The following is a 23,158-nucleotide window of genomic DNA, read 5'->3' on the forward strand; positions in this document are numbered from 1 at the left end:
CATAGATCTTGCCTTTGGTGGGGAGGCTTGCGTGCCTCAGCGATACAGATAGCCGTACCGTAGGTGCAACCACAGCAGGGGGTATCTGTTGAGAGGCCAGACAAACGTATGGTTCCTGAAGAGGGACAGTAGCCTTTTCAGTAGTTGCAGGGGCAACAGTCTGGATGATTGACTGATCTGGCCTTGTAAGACTAACAAAATCAAAACTAGGGTAATGGAATGTAGTCGAATTAAGTCGGGTGAAGCTGTGAGAATGAGATTAGGAAATGAGACACTTAAAGTAGTAAAGGAGTTTTGCTATTTGTGGAGCAAAATAACTGATGATGGTCGAAGTAGAGACGATATAAAATGTAGACTGGCAAAGGCAAGGAAAGCGTTTCTGAAGAACAGAAATTTTTTAACATCGAGAATAGATATTAATGTCAGAAAGTCGTTTCTGAAAGTGTTTGTATGGAGTGTAGCCATGTATGGAAGTGAAACATGGACGATAAATACACTCCTGGAAATTGAAATAAGAACACCGTGAATTCATTGTCCCAGGAAGGGGAAACTTTATTGATACATTCCTGGGGTCAGATACATCACATGATCACACTGACAGAACCACAGGCACATAGACACAGGCAACAGAGCATGCGCAATGTCGGCACTAGTACAGTGTATATCCACCTTTCGCAGCAATGCAGGCTGCTATTCTCCCATGGAGACGATCGTAGAGATGCTGGATGTAGTCCTGTGGAACGGCTTGCCATGCCATTTCCACCTGGCGCCTCAGTTGGACCAGCGTTCGTGCTGGACGTGCAGACCGCGTGAGACGACGCTTCATCCAATCCCAAACATGCTCAATGGGGGACAGATCCGGAGATCTTGCTGGCCAGGGTAGTTGACTTACACCTTCTAGAGCACGTTGGGTGGTACGGGATACATGCGGACGTGCATTGTCCTGTTGGAACAGCAAGTTCCCTTGCCGGTCTAGGAATGGTAGAACAATGGGTTCGATGACGGTTTGGATGTACCGTGCACTATTCAGTGTCCCCTCGACGATCACCAGTGGTGTACGGCCAGTGTAGGAGATTGCTCCCCACACCATGATGCCGGGTGTTGGCCCTGTGTGCCTCGGTCGTATGCAGTCCTGATTGTGGCGCTCACCTGCACGGCGCCAAACACGCATACGACCATCATTGGCACCAAGGTAGAAGCGACTCTCATCGCTGAAAACGACACGTCTCCATTCGTCCCTCCATTTACGCCTGTCGCGACACCACTGGAGGCGGGCTGCACGATGTTGGGGCGTGAGCGGAAGACGGCCTAACGGTGTGCGGGACCGTAGCCCAGCTTCATGGAGACGGTTGCGAATGGTCCTCGCCGATACCCCAGGAGCAACAGTGTCCCTAATTTGCTGGGAAGTGGCGGTGCGGTCCCCTACGGCACTGCGTAGGATCCTATGGTCTTGGCGTGCATCCATGCGTCGCTGCGGTCCGGTCCCAGGTCGACGGGCACGTGCACCTTCCGCCGACCACTGGCGACAACATCGATGTACTGTGGAGACCTCACGCCCCACGTGTTGAGCAATTCGGCGGTACGTCCACCCGGCCTCCCGCATGCCCACTATACGCCCTCGCTCAAAGTCCGTCAACTGCACATACGGTTCACGTCCACGCTGTCGCGGCATGCTACCAGTGTTAAAGACTGCGATGGAGCTCCGTATGCCACGGCAAACTGGCTGACACTGACGGCGGCGGTGCACAAATGCTGCGCAGCTAGCGCCATTCGACGGCCAACACCGCGGTTCCTGGTGTGTCCGCTGTGCCGTGCGTGTGATCATTGCTTGTACAGCCCTCTCACAGTGTCCGGAGCAAGTATGGTGGGTCTGACACACCGGTGTCAATGTGTACTTTTTTCCATTTCCAGGAGTGTAGTTTAGACAAGAAGAGAATAGAAGCTTTCGAAATGTGGTGCTACAGAAGAATGCTGAAGATTAGATGGGTAGATCACATAACTAATGAGGAGGTATTGAATGGGATTGGGGAGAAGAGGAGTTTGTGGCACAACTTGACTAGAAGAAGAGATCGGTTGGCAGGACATGTTCTGATGTTCTGAGGCATCAAGGGATCACCAATTTAGTATTGGAGAGCTGCGTGAAGGGTAAAAATCTTAGAGGGAGGGCAAGAGATGAATACACTAAACAGATTCAGAAGGATGTAGGTTCCAGTAGGTACTGGGAGATGAAAAAGCTTGCACAGGATAGAGTAGCATGGAGAGCTGCATGAAACCAGTCTCAGGACTGAAGACCACAACAACATATTCATAAACAATGATGGAGTTTTTATGGATGACAATTCACCATGTATCTGGGCCACAGTTGTTCACGATTGATTTGAAACACATTGTGGACTATTTGGGCGGATGATTTGACCACCCAGATCGTCCAACATGAATCCCACCGAACACTTACGTGGCCCAATCGAGAGTTCAGTTCACGCACAAATTCCTGCACTGGCAATACTTTCGGAATTGTGGACGGCTATCGAGGCAGCGTGGCTCAATTGTTCTGCAGTGCATCTCCAAAGACTTGTTGAGTCCATGCCATGTAGAGCTACATGTACTACACCAGGAAAAACGAAGTCCGACATTATATTAGGAGGTATCCCATGACTTTTGTAACCTGAGTGTAATGTCCATTAATGTGTGTCCAGACAAGTATCATCAGACAGTGTTTGTGGTACATTGTGGAGCATGGCTTCCAGGCACTTGAGGGCTGTTTGGAGAGTACAGATGTAGAAGTGGGTGCCACCTGCTGATCTTGTCGTTACAGGGTGTGGCTCTGTTGGTCTCGGCTACTCTGGCGTGCTGCTTTGTGCTGCCATCGAATGGCGCCAACATCCTGGCCCTATTTCCCGTGGGTGGCAAAAGCCACTGGATCGTCTTTCGAGAGATGCTGGTGGAGCTGGGCAGGAGGGGCCACCACCTCACCGTGGTGACCCCCTTCAAGGAGGAACACAAGAACTGGGAGCTTCTCAAAATGGCCGACCCTGTTTTTGATCTTGGAGGTACGTGAATTTCCTTCCTCTTCTGATCTGTAATCTAGAGAGTAATTGGCAACAGCTCACCATTAAACCCGTTTCTGGTCTGCTGATGTGTTATACCTGAGACCCACCACTCCCATACTTTTCCTTCGTAATGCTATCTAGAGCTCGTAAACAACACAGACCTGCAAAGCAGCCAGAAGACTTTTGTACAGCCGAGTAATGACGACTAGCATAGGCGATTAGTGGAAAGCAGGGCGTCACCTTGGGCAGTAACCGCTGTAAACCGAAATGTATGCCACATAATTTCGTACAGGAGAGCCGGTTAGTGAAGTGTGGTAGTGGAGATTCCACGCGAGTCAAGAGTGTAATCGACAAGAGATCCGAATCCATATCACTGTACTGCATAGCTCAGCGGTTCCCAACATGGGTATCATTGCCCCCAGAGGGGTAAAATGATATTTTCTGAGGGGTAAAAACAAACGTTTCGATAGTGTTTCGGGCAGAAAACTAAACTTTTTCGCTATGAGTATTATCGTTATTTTATGACTGTAATACTCATTATACACTGAAGCCCCAAAGAAATTGGTATAGGTATGCGAAATCAAATACAGAGATATGTAAACAGGCAGAATACGGCGCTGCGGTCGGCAACGCCTATATAAGACATTAAGTGTCTGGCGCAGTTGTTAGAACGGTTACTGCTCCTACAGTCGCATGTTATCAAGATTTAAGTGAGTTTGAACGTGGTGTTATAGCCAGTGCGCGACAGACTACCACTGACACACCCGCGGATGGTGAGTACCTGTACCAAGTTACACTAGCACTCGACCGTGTCATGTGGATGTTCCACTTTTTTTGCCGGACAGTGTTTTGCCGGAACCGGTTAAGACGCCGTAATTCTGTTTACACTCAGATCTAACCGTCAAAAAGTCCTGTTTAAATGACGCACTATTTCTTTTCATACACTGAAGAGCCAAGGAAACTGGTACACCTGCCTAATAACGTGTAGGGACCCCGCGAGCACGCAGAAGTGCCGCAACACGACGTGGCATGAACTCTACTAATGTCTGAAGTAGTGCTGGAGGGAACTGACACCATGAATCCTGCATGGCTGAACATAAATACGTAAGATCTCGTCTGAACAGCACGTTGCAAGGTGTCGCAGATACGCTCAATAACGTTCATGTCTGGAAAGGTTGGTGGTCAGCGTAAGTGTTTAAACTCAGATGAGTGTTCCTGGAGCCACTCTGTAGCAATTCTGGACGTGTGGGGTGTCGAATTGTCCTGCTGGAATTGCCCAAGTCCGTTGGAATGGACAATGGACATGAATGGGTGCAGATGGTCAGACAGGATGGTTACGCCATTACAGAGCCTAAACCAGCTTGAAGAGTGCCCTGCTGACATGCAGGGTCCATGGATTCATGAGGTTGTCTCCATACCCATACACGCCCGTCCACTCGACACAACTTCAAACGAGACTCGTCCAACCAGGTAACAAGCTTCCAGCCACGAATAGTCCAGTGTCGGTGTTGACGGACTCAGGCCATCGAGGGTACACGAGTGGACCTTCGGCTCGGAAACCCCATATCGATGGTGTTTCGCTGAATGGTTCTAAACGTATTAGGGGTCCCATATCACTCCAACTGCACGCGCCCCACACCATTACAATGCCTCCACAAATTCGAACAGTCCCCCACCGACATGCAGGGTCCGTGGATTCATGAGGCTGTCCCCATACCCGTACACGTCCATCCGCTCGATAGAATTTGAAACGAGACTGGCCCGACCAGACGACTTGTTTCCAGTCACCAGCAGTCCAATGTCGGTGTTGTCGGGCCCAGGCGAATCGCAAAGCTATGTGTTGTATAGCCATTAAGGGTAAACGAGTGGGTCTTCGGATCCGAAAGCCCATGTCGACGATGTTTCGTTGACTGGTTCGCACGCTGACACTTGTTGGTTGCCCAGCATTGAAATCTGCGGCAATCTGCGGAAGGGATGCACTTCTGTCACGTTGAACAATTCTTGTTGATCCCGTTCTTGCAGGATCTTTTTCCAGCCGCAGCGATGTCGGAGATTTGATGTTTTACCGGATTCTTGATATTCACGGTACACTCGTGAAATGGTCGTACGGGAAAGTCTCCCCACTTCATGGCTACCTCGGAGACGCTGTGTTCCATCCCTCATGCGCCGACTACAACACCACGTTCAAACTCACTTAAATCCCGATAGTCTGGCATTTTAGCAGCAGTAACCATTCTAACAACCGCATAAGACACTTGCCTTATATAGGCGTTGCTGACCGCAGCGCCGTATTCTGCCTGTTTACATATCTCTGTATTTGATACACAAGCCTATACGAGTTTCTTTGGCGCTTCAGTGTAGTTACATTAATTACAGACGTGTCGGTATCGCCGGCCGCGGTGGCCGTGCGGTTCTGGCGCTGCAGTCCGGAACCGCGGGACTGCTACGGTCGCAGGTTCGAATCCTGCCTCGGGCATGGGTGTGTGTGATGTCCTTAGGTTAGTTAGGTTTAGGTAGTTCTAAGTTCTAGGGGACTTATGACCTAAGATGTTGAGTCCCATAGTGCTCAGAGGCATTTGAACCATTTTTTTTTGTCGGTATCAACTTTGTTTATTCGAGGGCAACTGCAGTAATTTATGCTCCTAGTACTGCAATTCTTCAGGAGAAAGTCGTTTCACTCTTTAGAATCCGATTACTGCTTTCGCAGTAGTTACAACGTTTAGAACGCAGGCCTGTTTAGAAATTACACGGACTGCGCGGCCCCTCCTGCCGGAGGTTCGAATCCTTCCTCGGACATGGGTGTGTATGTGTGTTGTTCTTAGCATTAGTCAGTTTGAGTTAGTTAAGTTGTAAGTAGGCTGTTTAGGTTTTTATGTTGGTAACGCCACGTAGCGCTCTGTATGAAAATCATTGGCTGTGCTGTGTGCAGTCTGCGGCTGATTGGCATTGTTGGAATACTCGCTATTGTAGTGTTGGTCAGATGGATGGGAACAGCGCGTAGCATTGCGGAGTTGGAGGTGAGCCGCCAACTGCGCAACAGATTACGATCAGGAGTTGGACGATCCAGAGACAACCTGAAGAGATGAGGCTTCATAACAGAAGATACGTCCTGTGATTGTGGACAAGAACAAACCACAAGCCACATGCTTCAGTGCCTTTTGTGCCCTACATCCTGCACGAAGATTGACCTTCTGCAAGCCACTCCAAGCGCCTTGCAGGTTGCAAAGTACTGGGCACATGTAATATAAATACAATTTTTGTATATATTTGTACATATTTATTGATGTGTATGGCTACTGTAAATTTGTATGTTTCTGATTCGAGAATAATAATAATAATAATGGTCGTGTAGTTAAAGTCCCTAACCTGTGGGGAAAAGGCATCTACTCCGAAGAATAATGCAAAACTGAGAGAAGTAGATGACGTTATAACCGAATCGCCACTGCTCAGTATTTTAGCAATGACGTTTAGAAACAAAGTTTGGTTAACTTTATATATTTTTAATTACGTAAACTAGTTTTTAATTAATAGTAGTTAGCGGAAAATTTGGAAGAAACGTTTTCAAAGTAGGTCATTAATGAAATAACCAACGGTCGTTAGTTCCTTACAACAAGAGTAATTAAACTGAAACTGAACTTAATACTTGTAAGCACTCTTACGTAAGAATAGTTATTGGCGTCATCACGTAGGAACAGCACCTGACGCACACTTTCAAGTAGTTAACAGCACACATCACAGTAGTTGGATAATAATCAAATAGCAAACACATAACCGCGCGGGATTAGCCGTGCGGTCTCAGGCGCTGCAGTCATGGACTGTGCGGCTGGTCCCGGGGGAGGTTCGAGTCCTCCCTCGGGCCTGGGTGTGTGTGTGTGTGTGTTTGTCCTCAGGATAATTTAGGTTAAGTAGTGTGTAAGCTTAGGGACTGATGACCTTAGCAGTTAAGTCCCATACGATTTCACACACATTTGAACATTTTTGCGCAAACACATACAACATATCATATTAATTTTCAAAGATAAATTAAAGTAAGAGTGTTTACTGGATGTGGACAGAAATCTTTTGTTACGTTACTCACCGTAATACTCACTGTCATAATTGAAGCAAGCAGAAAGGTTGTTTGAATTTAGCAGTTACTTCGACATTTCTTTGTAACAAAAGTTACAAATTATGCCAAAAGCTATAAATTAGAGCTACGCTTTGACAATGAAATTCAGTGTCCAAATTCCGTAAAGTTTTACTACCAATTTTTTATTATGAAAGTTGCTCTATTTGAAGCAAATGAATTAATACTGGCTTTTGCATCTTCTATCTCTGACATCATTCGTACTACACCGAAAGATTTAATTATCAGGTAATTGTCCAAAGTTATAAAAATTATGTTTTGATAATCTAATAAATTAATGTTCACTTCAATTTCAGTTTATTTTCTGATTATCTCGGTTCATACAAAGGGACAGGATGGATAATACTTGGATAATGACTTAAGAAAATTATTTACGTGACATGCACGAAAACAATGTTGTTTAAGCAATAAAATTCCAACTACGCTAGACAGTCTATTACAGTTCTAGCTATAAAAAGTGTAAACCCTACTTCTTTTCATGATGCCGTTGGTTTATTGAGTGACTTCATTTAGCGGTAAATAGGGTACAAGTTGGTGTTCTTGCCATACCACAGCCAATAACAAGGGCCCGCAGGACTCATGATGTTATGTGAGTTACTGTTACTGCATTTGTACCGCGTCCAATAAATCCATAGCTTACCTACATTAAACATCCGCCAAAACAACCAATTCAGTTTTTACTGCTCCGAACCTCGGAAACAAACTTTTCGTCTCCGCACTTTGCATAGTGTAACACCTCCGATTTATATTTTCGACCCCACCTGATCTGATCGAATAGCACGGGTCTGCGTGACGTCACTCAACAATTGCGTCGCCACATAAATTGTCGCCTGCATAACAGTTTATGGGTCCACTTGAAGTTGCTCGATTTTCACTATTCAAAAGGCAATTTCAGTCATAATATTACTATTAAACACTTCTGTAAAGCTTTCGTGACTAATTCTTGGCTCGTTTTCCTATTGTAATGTTCACACGTGTGTTTCTTTGGTGTTCACTTTTCACAGTTTTTCGTGCGGATTTACGCGTTTGCACATTATAACACAGTTTATCGACATTATTATTCTTATCTACTATGGCGAGAAAAAACAGTTTAGTCACAATCGTAAGATGCTATTACTTCGTATTGTTCAAAAATGCACTGTTCCTTGTCGCGATTTTAGAGTTTATACCCTTCCTCGATCCGAAATTGAAAAATATTTTCTCGCGTTCAGCAAGGTAAAATTACCTATTGTTCATTACAATTCGTCCGAAAATTGCACTTGTCCTTTCACGGTAAGCCAAGGTGTAACACCTCCGATTTATATTTTTTCGTCCCGACCTGATCTGATCGAACAGCAGCCCAATAATTATTAATTAATGTGACCGTGTACCTAATGGGGCTGGCAATCGGAATTGACTGCTACGGAGTTGTTACTTTCCAGTTTGTCCTTCTCAAATGCTGTAATAAACCTATATTCGTCTCAAAAACACAAAAAGAAGGAGACAGCCACTGCCTTCGTCATACATATCTAATTACGGCTAATCTCAGCACAGGCTTCTTCGTTATTCATTATCGTCACACGATAATCCAATCACTGCAATCCAACACTGCAATCCAACACTGCAATCCAAAATGATGCCGGCACGGTAGACGCGAAACCAAAATATCGGCACAGAAATATCACTTATCACTCTCGTAATTATACTTCTTCACTTTCCCGGTACTATTCTAGCACACAGGGGTTCAACCGCGGCGATGGCCACTCCCTTTGTCGGTAAGGCCTTGCATTACAACAACAGGCCTCCTCACAGCTCGGCCCGCAACATGGGACTGACTCAACTCACACTCGCTCTCGCAACACGACACAATCGATTGTTTGCCCTATCGACCTGTGCCGAGTGCAAACTTATAGTAAGGGCCTACGGACCCCTTACAATAGCCACACCGTGGAATACACGAAACCAACGACACCAATCGTCTCCTTGCGACTCCCAACTGCTACATTTTTGGGCGCGCTCGCACGCCCAGCGATAATGCTTTTACAATTTATTACACCCTTTGACGATAGCTTTTTCCCTGACTAGGCCAACGTGTCTACTTTCAAAATGTTAACATTCCATGCGTATTCTCTTTTTTAAATAACAAACAGAATTTATAACTTGACAACATATTTACAAGAATAATATTCAGCAGAAGTAATAAAGCAAACTTCGCAAAACACGCAGAAAATGTATGATCATGCATAGAGTTGTGGTGTTACAAGACTACTTAATAGCGGGTATGTCCACCTTCGACATGGATAACAGCGGCGACGCGTCGTGTCATGGCAGCAATGAGAACTTCGTAGATCGCTGGAGGGAGTTGTCACTACATCTGCACACACAAGCCACCTAATCACCGTAAATTCCGTGGGGAGGGGGTGGAGGGGGGGGGGCGTGATGAGCTCTGACGCCACTTTCAGTCACATCCCAGATTTGTTCTATCGGGTTCAAATCTGGCGGCGAGTTGTCGGGGGGGAGGGGGAGGGGGAGGCAGAGTCTGAATTGCAGCTCACGGATTGTTCCTCGAACCACTCCATCACACTGCTGGATTTGTGACATGGCGCATTATCTTGCTGAAAAATGCCACTGCCATCGGGAAACACGATCGTCCTGAAGGACTGTAAGTGGTCTGCAGCCAGTCTACGATAGTCCGTGGCTGCCTTGCATGAGCTGCACTGGACCCGTGGATGCCCACGTGAATGCTAACGAGAGTATAACGGAGCCGCCGACAGCTTGTCTCTGTCCCGCAGTACAAATGTCAAGCAGGTGTCTCCCTGGAAGAGGGCCTATTCGCGCCCATCTGTCGGCACAATGAGGAAGGTGTCATGATTCATCAGACCATGCAACGCTCTGCCACTGAGCCGACGTCCAGTACCGATGATCACCTGTCCATTTCAGTCGTAGTTGCCGATATCGTGGTGTTGACATTGGTTCATGCATGGGTCGTCGGCTGCGGAAACCCATCGTTAGGAGTGTTCGGCGCGCTGTGGGTTCAGACACACTTGTACTCTGACCAGCATTACTGTCTGATGTTAGTTGCGTCACAGTTCGCCGCCTGTCTTGTTTACCAGTCTCCCCAGCCTACGACGCCCGACATCTGTAAAGAGTGGTGGCCGTCCAATACCACGACGTCTAGGCATGGTTTCACCGTGATTCCGGCACCTGTTGAAGCCGCTCATCACAGCACTCCTCGAACACCCGACAAGTGGTGCAGTTTCCGAAGCTCTCGTGCCGAGCCTTCGGGCCAATGGCTCGCCTTCCCGATTCCACACACGGACAGCACGCTCACTGATACTACATGCACCGTGCGTGTATGTAACTAGAAGTCATTCCTCGCCAGAAGACGCTGCTGTCGCCTGGACTGTTCTGTGTTGGTAGTTGGTCGGTGGTCGTAATGTTCTGGCCCATAGTGTACTTACTCCTTAGGGAAATGCCGCTACAAAAGGAACTATGCGACCAAGGCACACGACCGCAACCGGCCTATTGTTGGTGGGCAAGACACAGCATGTTTTCTCGGAAGTGCCCCAAGGAAGTGTTTTGGATTCCTTGCTGCTCATATTGTACGTTAATGACTTAATAGTCAGGGGTCAATCATTATGAGATGGACAGATGGTGCGGTGGTGCACGCACCCTACTCGTGAGTAAGTTTAAAATTGCCACCCTACCACGTAGGTTAGATTTCCTGCGTTTTCCGCAGACAAACTTGTGCAGATTTCGGTTCCTCTGAACGTCTGTATTTCCTGTGCGTGGCACGTTCTCCCCTACTATTGCAGCCACTTCATTTGTTATATTTACAAGTCTACCTCTGAATTTCTACCGTTTATTTCATTGTAGGGCCCTCATAAGACTGAGGATAATTGAAGAAATTCGGCCGCGCGGGATTAGCCGAGCGGTGTTGGGCGCTGCAGTCATGCACTGTGCGGCTGGTCCCGGCGGAGGTTCGACTCGTCCCTCGGGCATGGGTGTGTGTGTGTTTGTCCTAAGGACAATTTAGGTTAAGTAGGGTGTAAGCTTAGGGACTGATGACCTTAGCAGTTAAGTCCCATAAGATTTCACACACATTTGAACATTTGAAGAAATTCGTATCTTCGTACGAGATCTTACGTCCGTTCGTTCGGCAATCACTGACTTTTCCAGTTTCTTTAAATTGTGTGACGCTAACACATCTGCTGTTCATGCGAAGCCAAGGAGCAGCGTCCGATTTTCTTTCCAGATATCGTCCAGCACTCGGTCCTTAGAAACGTTACTATCGACGGGACACTGAACTCTTATTTTCCTTCAGACTTTGCATGAACTGCGTTATTATGATGGGTCGATACAATCAGAATACTAATATGCTAATTTCTCTCTCTGTCTCTCTCTTTTCTGCAGGATTCACTTTTTTCTCCTTCGGCAGGCTTCCGCCTGCTCTGCTAATCATGTTTATGCTTTACGGCTCTGCCGACGAGTGTCGGGAGTATATGGAAGACGAAGCCTTGAGGACCTTGATCGACTCCCGGGACCGGAAGTTCGACCTCGTCATACTGGAGACGTTCTTCAACGAGTGTCTGCTCGCCTTCGCGCACAAGTTTGGGACTCCAGTCGTGCAGGCGGTCGCTTTAGGCGGTGGAGCCAGCTGGATGAACGACATGGTCGGGAACCCCTACCCGCTGGCCTACGTCCCTGAAACCTGCCTACCGTACACCAGCAACATGAACCTCTTCCAGCGTGCCAACAACGTCTTCACCGCATCGCTTTTCAGACTTTACCGCCAGTTCTTTTATCTCCCAGCTATGGACAGAGTGGTCAAGGAGTACTTCAAAGACATCACGGTGCCTCCTATAGCGGAACTAGAGCGGAATACTTCCCTCTTGCTGCTCAATTCGCACTTCAGCTTCCAATACGCGAGGCCGTTCGTACCAAACGCCGTGGAGGTCGCCGGTATGCACATCAGACCCCCTAAGAAACTTCCACAAGTAAGTTGTGTACATTTTTCTCATATCTGTAAACATTAGCACGTATTAATACTTACTCCTTACGGGAAATGAAGCTACAAACGGAACTATGCGACCAAGGCACACGACCGCAAACGGCCTATTGTTGGTAGGCAAGACAAAGCATGTTTTCTCGGATGTGCCCCAAGGAAGTGTTTGGATTCCTTGCTGCTCATGTTGTACGTTAATGACCTAGCCAAAAATACTAACGGTATTATTTATTTTATTTACAAGTCTAGTTTCGTAGAACCAAATTGAGGAGCAAACCTCCAAGGTCATGGAACGTGTCAGTACATGAAATTACAACATAAAAGTAACAACAGCTAAAATAAAATGCTTATGAACCCAAAAAAAGTCAACCCCTAAGTTTACGTGAACGTCATCAACAATATAACATAGGAATCAGCTTAATTCTTCAAGCATCTCCGCTACAAAATAGAATGAGTGACCCATGAGGACACTCTTCAGTTTCGATTATAAAGCGCGTGAATTACTGCTAAGATTTTTAAATTCTTCTGGTAGCTTACTGAAGATGGGTGCTGCAGTGTACTGCACACCTTCCTGCACAAGAGTTAGGAAAGTGCGATCCAAAATGGCAGATTGGATTTCTGTCTAGAATTAACTGAGTGAAAGCTGCTAATTCTTGGGAATAAGTGGATATCGTTAACAAGAAACGACAGTAAATAATACATATACAGGCCGCCCCATTTCTCTTGACCACCCTAAATAACTGTTTGTCCAGATGCAAATTACAAAATGTTTCAAGCAAATATTCTTAAGCCGTCAGGGGGACATCAATCGGCATGATTGCCTTCGTTGTAGCTCTGTTTTTACAAAGATATGAACAGCGGTATGACTTTCTCAAATGGCACCCTGTATTTTTTATTCGGGAATTCATTTCCTCTCCTAAAGACCTATTAAAAAGTGTATCACAGTGTACCACTCACTGAAACACAACGTTATTAATTACATAACAAACATTGACTTTGAGCCCGGAATCAAAAACTGGTCCACTTGCTGGAGTTGTCAGAAAACAAATGAAAACCAAGTAAAATCATAACACAAAACTGACTTTGACTCTCCTGTACCATTGCCCAAGTGTAGAACATTCAAAGGTGGTCAAAGTGGTGACCGTGGACACTGATACACTGGTGCACTCGTTGAATGAAAGAATTATTTATACTGCTTCCAGTGTTGGCTGCTGAAGAGCGATACGTTCCTACTGTCCTCTGGAGTTGTTGGAATATCGCGATACACATCGTCTTTAATGCATCCCCAAAGAAAAAAGTCCAGAGGATTTAAATCAGGAGACCTAGCAGGCCAAGTAACTGTTCCTCCTCGGTCAACCCATCTGGCAGAATACCTTCGGTTCAGAACACAACGTGCACGCAAGGCATTATGTGCTGGACATCCATCGTATTGATATCACATAAGTATTCTGGTTCTTAGCGGCACTTCATCGAGAACAGGAGGAAGAATTCGTCTGAGGAAGTTGGCATACGCTGTGCCGTTTAGACTAACATTGATGAAATAAGGGCCAATAATTGTAGTACCAAGCATCCCACACCAGACGTTAACTCTCCATTGACGCTGATGTTCCACCTGTCTAAGCCATCGTGGGTTGTCGCTGGACCGATAATGCATGTTCCTTGTATCGGTAAATAGAACATTGGAGAAGTAGTTCGGGTTGGCGAGGATTTGCTGCTGTGCCCACTGACAGAACTGTACACGATTCTGGAAATCATTCCGATGCAGTTCTTGATGTAGGTGTACATGGTAAGGATGCGACCAGTGACGTGTAAGAATACGATGTACACTGGCTTTAGGAATGCCAATCTCGTGTTCAAGCTGTCGTGTGCTCACGTGTGGATTCATAGCAACGGAAGCGAGAACAGTAGCTTCGGCAGCTTCGTCTGTGCGAGTGTTACGACTATTGCGTTGTCGTGGGTTGGAGCTTCCCGTTTCCTGAAGCGTCGCAACAAGACGAGAAAACATTCGTCGGGGAGGTGGGTTCTTGTCAGGATATCGCTCTCTGTACAGCTCCGATGCCTACCTTCAACAACAACAACAAAGAAACGTTATGTCAATGCAGTTTGTAGGAAGGACAGCCTTTACTGTATCCCTACTCTACACAGCAGTCTTTAAAAGAACTAAACCACTGTACTAAATGTACCCGTACGTAAGAAAACAGTACTGCAACTACTGTTCTGCTAACTTCAATTCCCCATAGATGAGTAGCATTTGTACCTTCTCTTCGTTGGCTTAAATTCTACTCACACAACTCTTCAACTGACGATGGTTGACGGAATGACGGGTGTGCATTCTACTAATGTTTACATTTCTCCTCTGTCAACGTCAGCACATGGATGTGTTCCACTACCCGAGTACCTGCACTAAACACTGGGAGCGCCAATATCAATGTTGTGTTATGTAATTAATAACGGTGTGCTTTAGTGAATGGTACACTGTGATACATTTCTGAATAGGTCTTTAGGAGAGGAAATGAATTACCGAATAAAAAATACAGGGTGCCATTTAAAAAAGTCATACCGCTGTTCATATCTTTCTAAAAAAGAAAGCTACAACGAAGGCAATCACGCTGATTGATGTCCTCCTGACGGCTAAAGAACATTTGCTTGAAACATTTTGTAATCTGCATCTGGGCAAATAGTTACTTAGGGTGATCAGGATAAATGGCGCACCCTGTATACTGAGGGGTCAATGTCAGAATACCCAGACTAGTGAACAGGGGTCGGCAAGAGGTTCGTAACATTACAACACTTATTGCCTGAACTGCCCGTTTCTCAGCCAGAAATATCCTTTGAGAATGGGAAGAGTTACCCCAAAATATAATACCATACGACATAAGCGAATGAAAATAAGCAAAGTGGACTAATTTTCGTTTAAACACCGTTCGAATAGTAAAAGTGGCAGCATTAAGTCTTTGAACAAGATCCTGAACGTGGGCTTTCCTCGACAGTTCACTATTTATCTGAACAGCTAGAATTTTGAACTGTTCTGTTTCACTAATCATATGCTCATTCTGTGAAATTAAATTGCTGAATCGTGTGTTAGAAACTGTAAAACCTGAGTCTTGCTGTGATTTGGCGTTAGTTTATTTTCTACAAGCCATTAACGTAAGTCATGAACTGCACTGACTTCGCATATAATGCTGTTATCTTTGATGAGGTACTACCTGAAAAACATCCACTGATTTACATTCAAATGTGGATGAAATATCGAAATGGTGCACGGAATGACAGTTTCCTTTAAATGTTCGGAAATGTAAATTTGTGCTCTTTGCGAAACAGGAAAAACGTAGTATCCTATGATAGCAGTATCGAGAAGTCGTAACCACCAAGGTCAACTCATACAAATACTTGGGTGTGACGATTTGTTAGGATACGAAATGAAATGATCTCATAGCCCCCAACGTAGGTTGGAAGCTTCGGCTCATTGGCACGATGCTCCAGAAATATAACCAGAGTCTACGAACGAGATTGCTCACAAAAACACGCTTGCGAGCCACTCGCCACTCTAGAATATTTCTCAAGTGTCTGGTACGACTACCAAATAGCACTGATGAGTAATACTGGGCGTGCACGCAGAACGAAATCACAAACGACCGCTGGTTTTCATTAGAAAAAGAGACAGTAAACCCAAGTCTAAGTTGTGCGAAAATAAAATTAGTGCAGAAAACAGGCCAAATAAATGTGTTTGTAAATGTAAACTAAACGATAAAATACAATCTCAAGTTTACTAATGCTAATGTAATGGAAACCGAATATTTCAGAAGCTTACTTTTACACTGTAAAGCCAAAGAAACTGGTACACCTGCCTACTATCGTGTAGGGCCTCCGCAAGCACGCGGAAGTGCAGCAACACGACGTGGCATGGACTCGACTGATGTCTGAGGCAGTGCTGGAGGGAACTGGCACCATGAATCCTGCAGGGCTGAACATAAATCCGTGAGAGTACGCGGGGGTGGAGATCTCTTCTGAACAGTACGTTGCAAAGCATTCCAGATATGATAAATAATGTTATGTCTGGGGATTTTGGTGGCCAGCACTCAGAAGAGTGTTCCTGGAGCTACTCTGTAGCAATTCTGGACGTATGGGATGTCGCATTGTCCTGCTGGAGTTGCGCAAGTCCGTCCCGTTGGAATGCACAATGGACATGAATGGATGGAGGTGATCTGACAGGATGCGGACGTACGTGTCACATGTCAGAGTAGTATCTAGACATATCAGGGGTCCCATATCACTCCAGCTGCACACATCCCACACCATTACAGAGCCTCCACCAGCTTGAACAGTCCCCTGCTGACATGCAGGGACCATGGATTCATGAGGTTGCCTCCATACCTGTACACGTCCACCCGCTCGATACAATTTGAAACGAGGCTCGTTCGACCAGGCAACATGTTTCCAGTCATTAACAGTCCTCGCCAGGCGAGGCGTAAAACTTTGTGTCGTGCAGCCATCAAGGGTACACGAGTGGGTCTTCGGCTCCGAAAGCCTATATCGACGATGTTTCGTTGAATAGTTTGCACGCTGACACTTTTTGATGGCCGAGTACTGAAATCTACAGCAGTTTGCAAAAGGGTTGCACTAGCATCATGTTGAACGATTCTCTTCAGTCGTCGTTGGTCCCGTTCTGGAGGATCTCTTTCCGGCAGTAGCGATGTCAGAGATTTGATGTTTACCGGATTCCTGATATTCACAGCACACTCGTGAAATCCTCGTAAGGGAAAATGCCCACGTCATTGGTTCCTCGGAGATACTGTGCCCCATGGCTCGTGCGCCAACTATAACATCACGTTCAAACTTACGTAAATCTTGATAAGCTGCCACTGTAGCAGCAGCAATCGATCTAAAAACTGCGTCAGACACTTGTTGTCTTATATAGGCGTTGTCGATCGCAGCGTAGTCTTCTATCTTTCTAAATGTCTCTGAATTTGGAAACGAATGCCTATACTCGTTTCTGTGGCGCTTCAGTGTTGGAAAATAACGTCGAGTTAATCTTAAAAGTTTGTTCCACGGAACAAAAATTTGTGATTTGTATTTCAGTTTTTCCTTCCCTATGGATGGTGGGAGCACCTCCTCTTCCTTCAACTGGATATCACTGGGCATGTAGCTTTTTCCTTACGAAGGACGCGATTCTTTTCGTGAAGAAAGCATCTATAGGAAAATACTTTCCGTCATATTCAAGATAGAGCTGTCGTATGTATCTGTGGGGATCCATTATATTTCATGAACGGTTCGTGATATGGAAATAAATTCAAATAAGGCATTAAATCTGCTAGCCTCTTATTTTAGCTGAAATAACAAGGTAATTATTTACAGGAGTGGTAAACAACATTAAGTGCTTTTTATTAATAAAGGATCATGGGATGCCGAGCGTACATGACCCACATTGAAATGGAAAAATACAGTATTTAATTCTCGACAACAAAATTTTGTTGAAGAGACTTGGTTGTGCGAAGCAGATACAGGGGGTGGAGAAAAGTATGTAAACATCAAAAACAGGAATTCTTCCTGCTAAACAGTCGCAATTTCAGGTAGCGGTGATGGAAGTGGGGAGACTTTGGCGCCCAGGAGACATGCGACAGATCATCGTCGTGTTCGCAAAACCAGTCCTGGAAGATGCAAGATGTGTCAGTTGGGGCCCTGTCGTCTTGGTACACAGCGTACCCGTTGGGGAACGGGCCTCGTACCGTGGGGTGGACCTGATGAGCCAGTATGGTCACACAAGCCTCGGCGGGAGTCCGCAGCTCGTCGTGCGGTAGCGTTCTCGCTTCCCGCGCCCGGGTTCCCGGGTTCGATTCCCGGCGGGGTCAGGGATTTTCTCTGCCTCGTGATGACTGGGTGTTGTGTGATGTCCTTAGGTTAGTTAGGTTTAAGTAGTTCTAAGTTCTAGGGGACTGATGACCATAGATGTTAAGTCCCATAGTGCTCAGAGCCATTTGAACCATTAAGCCTCGGCAGTAATGCGAATGTGGAGAGGTAACTATGGGACTCGGGGAGTACCATCATATAGCTGCCCAAATCATTAGCGAACCCTGCCATTTTTCACTCTTGTATCGTAAACTTGATCAGAAGTTGGAAGCTGTGAGACATGAGAATCATCCGACCAAATGACGCTCTCCCACAGTTCAACAGCCGAGGTTTTGTGTCTTCGGGACCATTTCTTCCTGTTACGGGCATTTGCGTCACTGGTGAGTGCTTTTGGAAAACCTTCGTGTTGTTTAAGTGCTGACAGGGTTCGGGAGTGAGACACTCACTTCTACAGTGACTTTCGCAGCGGTCATCCTCTTACTTTTCGTCACAATCCTCTTCGTGACCGTGTGTCACGATCGCTCAACACACACTTTCGTCTGCGTTGTGACTTAGCGGATGACGTTTCTCTGTTTTCCCCGTATGCGGTATAAATCTTCGATACGGTGCCTCTTGAAACACCACACTCTTCGGCTCTCTCGGCTACGGAATCACCCAGCAGACGAGCAGCAACAATGTGCCCACGTCGGAATTCACTTCGCTCCGACATAACGCGCTCACAACTACTCATTTGTGACCACGGCTGACGCTGAAGACGTATTGACCACATCGTGCAGGTGCCGTTCACAAGGGTGGAGCGTGTAGGCTTGGCTTTCATGTTCGAGCACTCACTTCCCGCAGCGTTTCTAGACTTCTGTCCAACCGCAGCCGTGTACCGCAAGTCTAAAGGAATTGTCTTCATCACGGGAGCGAAAGAACTTGCCCCCCTTCCAACAGCCATGTGCCGCAAGTCTCTAGAGGAACGAAAGGTTCCAAATGATTGGAAAAGAGCACAGGTAGTCCCAGTTTTCAAGAAGGGTCGTCGAGCAGATGCGCAATACTATAGGCCTATATCTCTGACATCGATCTGTTGTAGAATTTTACAACACGTGTTTTGCTCGCGTATCATGTCATTTCTGGAAACCCAGAATTTACTCTGTAGGAATCAACATGGATTCCGGAAACATCGATCGTGTGAGACCCAACTCGCTCTATTTGTTCATGAGACCCAGAAAATATTAGATACAGGCTCCCAGATAGATCCCATTTTCCTTGACTTCCGGAAGGCGTTCGATACAGTTCCGTACTGTCGCCTGATAAACAAAGTAAGAGCCTACGGAATATCAGACCAGCCGTATGGCAGGATTGAAAAGTTTTTAGCAAACAGAACACAGCATGTTGTTCTCAATGGAGAGACGTCTACAGACGTTAAAGTAACCTCTGGCGTGCCACGGGGAGTGTTATGGGACCATTGCTTTTCACAATATATATGTAAATGACCTAGTAGATAGTGTCGGAAGTTCCATGCGGCTTTTCGCGGATGATGCTGTAGTATACAGAGAAGTTGCAGCATTAGAAAATTGTAGCGAAATGCAGGAAGATCTGCAGCGGATAGGCACTTGGTGCAGGGAGTGGCAACTGACCCTAACATAGATAAATGTAATGTTTTGCGAATACGTAGAAAGAAGGATCCATTATTGTACGATTATATGATAGCGGATAGCACCACTGTGGGGAGCCGGACTTGGGTATCACAGGGATGTCAACCCCATCCCGTCTGTTCCCAGATCGGTCTGCCGCTGTGGTTGCCCCGGTTGCTGCCCACAGTGAGGCTGAGCCCTCGCCTGTGGTTGATTGGGAGGTCGTTCCAAGGCTTGGCAGGCAGCGAAAGACGTCCCCGGAGGCTAATCAGAAAGCTTCCCCGGTGCGTCTGCCAAACAGGTTTCAGGTACTGTCTCTGGCTGAGCCAGGTGCAGCTGCCTGCCCTGTTTCAGAGGATGATTCTCAGCCTTCAAGGTCCGGGCAATCGCAGAGGGTGGGCTTATTGGTAGTTGGGAGCTCCAATGTTAGGTGCGTAATGAGGCCCCTTAGGGATATGGCGGCTAAGGAGGGGAAGAAATCCAGTGCACACCGTGTGCATTCCGGGTGGAGTCATTCCTGATGTGGAAAGAGTCCTTCCATATGCCATGGAGAGCACAGGGTGCAGCCAGCTACAGGTAGTGGCACATGTCGGCACTAATGACGTGTGTCGCTTTGGATCTGAGGAAATTCTTTCTGGATTCCAGCGGCTATCTGATTTGGTGAAGGCTGCCGGTCTTGCTTACGAGATGAAGGCAGAGCTCACCATCTGCAGCATCGTTGACAGAACCGACTGCGGACCTTTCGTGCAAAGCCGGGTGGAGGGTCTGAATCAGAGGATCAGACGGTTTTGCGACCGTATTGGCTGCAGATTCCTTGACTTGCGCCATAGGGTGGTGAGGTTTCGGGTTGCGCTGAATAGGTCAGGAGTTCACTACACTTTCTGGCGGGTAGCGGAGGCTGTGTGGCGTGGACTGGGCGGTTTTTTAGGTTAGAAGGCCTCGGGAAAGTACGGGGTGGGCTGGAATCTCAAAGGGTACATGGCAAATACAGGACGTGCTTGGATCAAGGAACAGTCGGAATTGTAGTTGTAAATTGTTGTAGTTGTGCTGGAAAAGTCCCTGACCAAGCGCTAATAGAAACCACAGAAGGTGAAATCGTTAAAGGTACAGAAAGCTGGCTAAAGCCTGAAATAAATTCTGCAGAAATTTTTACGAAGTCTAAGACGGTGTTCAGGAAAGACATATTAGGCAGAACTGATGGTGGAGTGTTTGTGTCTGTCCCTAGTGGTTTATCTTGTAGTGAAGTCGAAGTAGATACTCCGTGCGAATTGGTATGGGTGGAGGTTATACTTAACAGCCGAACTAAGTTAATAATTGTCTCCTTCTACCGACCCCCAGACTCCGATGATATAGTTGCTGAACTGTTCAGAAAAATTTGAGTCTCGTAAGAAATAAATACCCCACTCATACGGTTATAGTTGGTGGGGACTTCAACCTTCCCTCGATATGTTGGCAAAAATACTTGTTCAAAACCGGTGGTAGGCTGAAAACATCTTCCGATATTGTCCTAAATGCTTTCTCTGAAAATTATTTCGAGCAGTTAGTCCACGAACCCACGCGAATTGTAAATGGTTGTGAAAACACACTTGACCTCTTAGTCACAAACAATCCAGAGCTAATAGAGAGCATCATGACTGATACAGGGATTAGCGATCAGAAGGTCGTGGTAGCTAGGCTCAATACCGTTTCTTCCAAATCCACCAGAAACAAACGCAAAATAATTTTATTTAAAAAAGCTGTTAAAGTGTCACTAGAAGCCTTCCTAAGAGACAATCTCCATTCCTTCCGAACTGACTATGCAAATGTAGACGAGATGTGGCTCAAATTCAAAGATATAGTAGCAACAGCAATTGAGAGATTCATAACTCATAAATTGATAAGAGATGGAACTGATCCCCCATGGTACACAAAACAGGTCCGAACGCTGTTGCAGAGGCAACGGAAAAAGCATGCGAAGTTGAGAAGAACGGGAAATCCTGAAGATTGGCTAAAATTTACAGACGTGCGAAATTTGGAACGGACTTCAATGAGAGATGCCTTTAATAGGTTCCACAACGAAACATTGCCCCGAAATTTGGTAGAAAATCCGAAGAAATTCTGGTCGTATGTAAAGTACACAAGCGGCAAGACGCAGTCAATACCTTCACTGCGCAGTGCCGATGGAACTGTTACCGACGACTTTGCCGCTAAAGCGGACTTATTGAACGCAGTTTTTCGAAGTTCCTTCACCAGGGAAGACGAATGGAATATTCCAGAATTTTAAACACGAACAGCTGCTAGCATGCGTTTCTTAGAAGTAGATACCTTAGGGGTTGCGAAGCAACTCAAATCACTTGATACGGGCAAGTCTTCAGGTCCAGAGCGTATACCGATAAGGTTCCTTTCAGATTACGCTGATACAATAGCTCCCTACTTCGCAATCATATACAACCGCTCGCTCACCGATAGATCTGTACCTACAGATTGGAAAATTGCGCAGGTCGCACCAGTGTTTAAGAGGGGTAGTAGGAGTAATCCATCGAACTACAGACCTATATCATTGACGTCGGTTTGCAGTAGGGTTTTGGAGCATACACTGTATTCAAACATTATGAATCACCTCGAAGGGAACGATCTATTGATACGTAATCAGCATGATTTCAGAAAACATCGTTCTTGTGCACGAAGTAATGGCCGCTATCGACAGGGGATCTCAAGTTGATTCCGTATTTCTAGATTTCCGTTCCTCACAAGCGACTTCTAATCAAGCTGCGGGCCTGTGGGGTATCGTCTCAGTTGTGCGACTGGATTCGTGATTTCCTGTCAGGAAGGTCGCAGTTCGTAGTAATAGACGGCAAATCATTGAGTAAAACTGAAGTGATATCAGGTGTTCCCCAGGGAAGCGTCCTGGGACCTCTGCTGTTCCTGATCTATATAAATGACCTGGGTGACAATCTGAGCAGTTCTCTTAGGTTGTTCGCGATGATGCTGTAATTTACCGTCTAGTAAGGTCATCCGAAGACCAGTATCAGTTGCAAAGCGATTTAGAAAAGATTGCTGTATGGTGTGGTAGGTGGCAGTTGACGCTAAATAACGAAAAGTGTGAGGTGATCCACATGAGTTCCAAAAGAAATCCGTTGGAATTCGATTACTCGATAAATAGTACAATTCTCAAGGCTGTCAATTCAACTAAGTACCTGGGTGTTAAAATTACGAACAACTTCTGTTGGAAAGACCACATAGATAATATTGTGGGGAAGGCGAGCCGAAGGTTGTGTTTCATTGGCAGGACACTTAGAAGATGCAACAAGTCCACTAAAGAGACAGCTTACACTACACTCGTTCGTCCTCTGTTAGAATATTGCTGTGCGGTGTGGGATCCTTACCAGGTGGGATTGACGGAGGACATCGAAAGGGTACAAAAAAGGGCAGCTCGTTTTGTATTATCACGTAATAGGGGAGAAAGTGTGGCAGATATGATACGCGAGTTGGGACGGAAGTCGTTAAAGCAAAGACGTTTTTCGTCGCGGCGAGATCTATTTACGAAATTTCA

The 23,158-nt window shown here is 46.1% G+C and overlaps 1 protein-coding gene across 5 annotated transcripts in view; it reads left to right on the forward strand.

The window, feature by feature from the left end:
- Positions 1–23,158, forward strand: part of LOC126419783 (UDP-glucosyltransferase 2-like) — a 335,883-nt gene that overhangs the window by 139,383 nt on the left and 173,342 nt on the right. The window contains exons 2-3 of one of the 5 annotated variants that reach the window (XM_050086962.1): positions 2,816–3,050; positions 11,569–12,152. The exons of the other annotated variants lie outside the window; for them this stretch is intronic. Of the exons in view, the coding sequence (XP_049942919.1) occupies positions 2,816–3,050; positions 11,569–12,152 (819 nt within the window). The remainder of the gene's footprint in view (positions 1–2,815; positions 3,051–11,568; positions 12,153–23,158) is intronic. 5 annotated transcript variants of the gene reach the window in all.

This window comes from Schistocerca serialis, chromosome 9, assembly GCF_023864345.2.
Source record: "Schistocerca serialis cubense isolate TAMUIC-IGC-003099 chromosome 9, iqSchSeri2.2, whole genome shotgun sequence".
NCBI lineage: Eukaryota > Metazoa > Arthropoda > Insecta > Orthoptera > Acrididae > Schistocerca > Schistocerca serialis.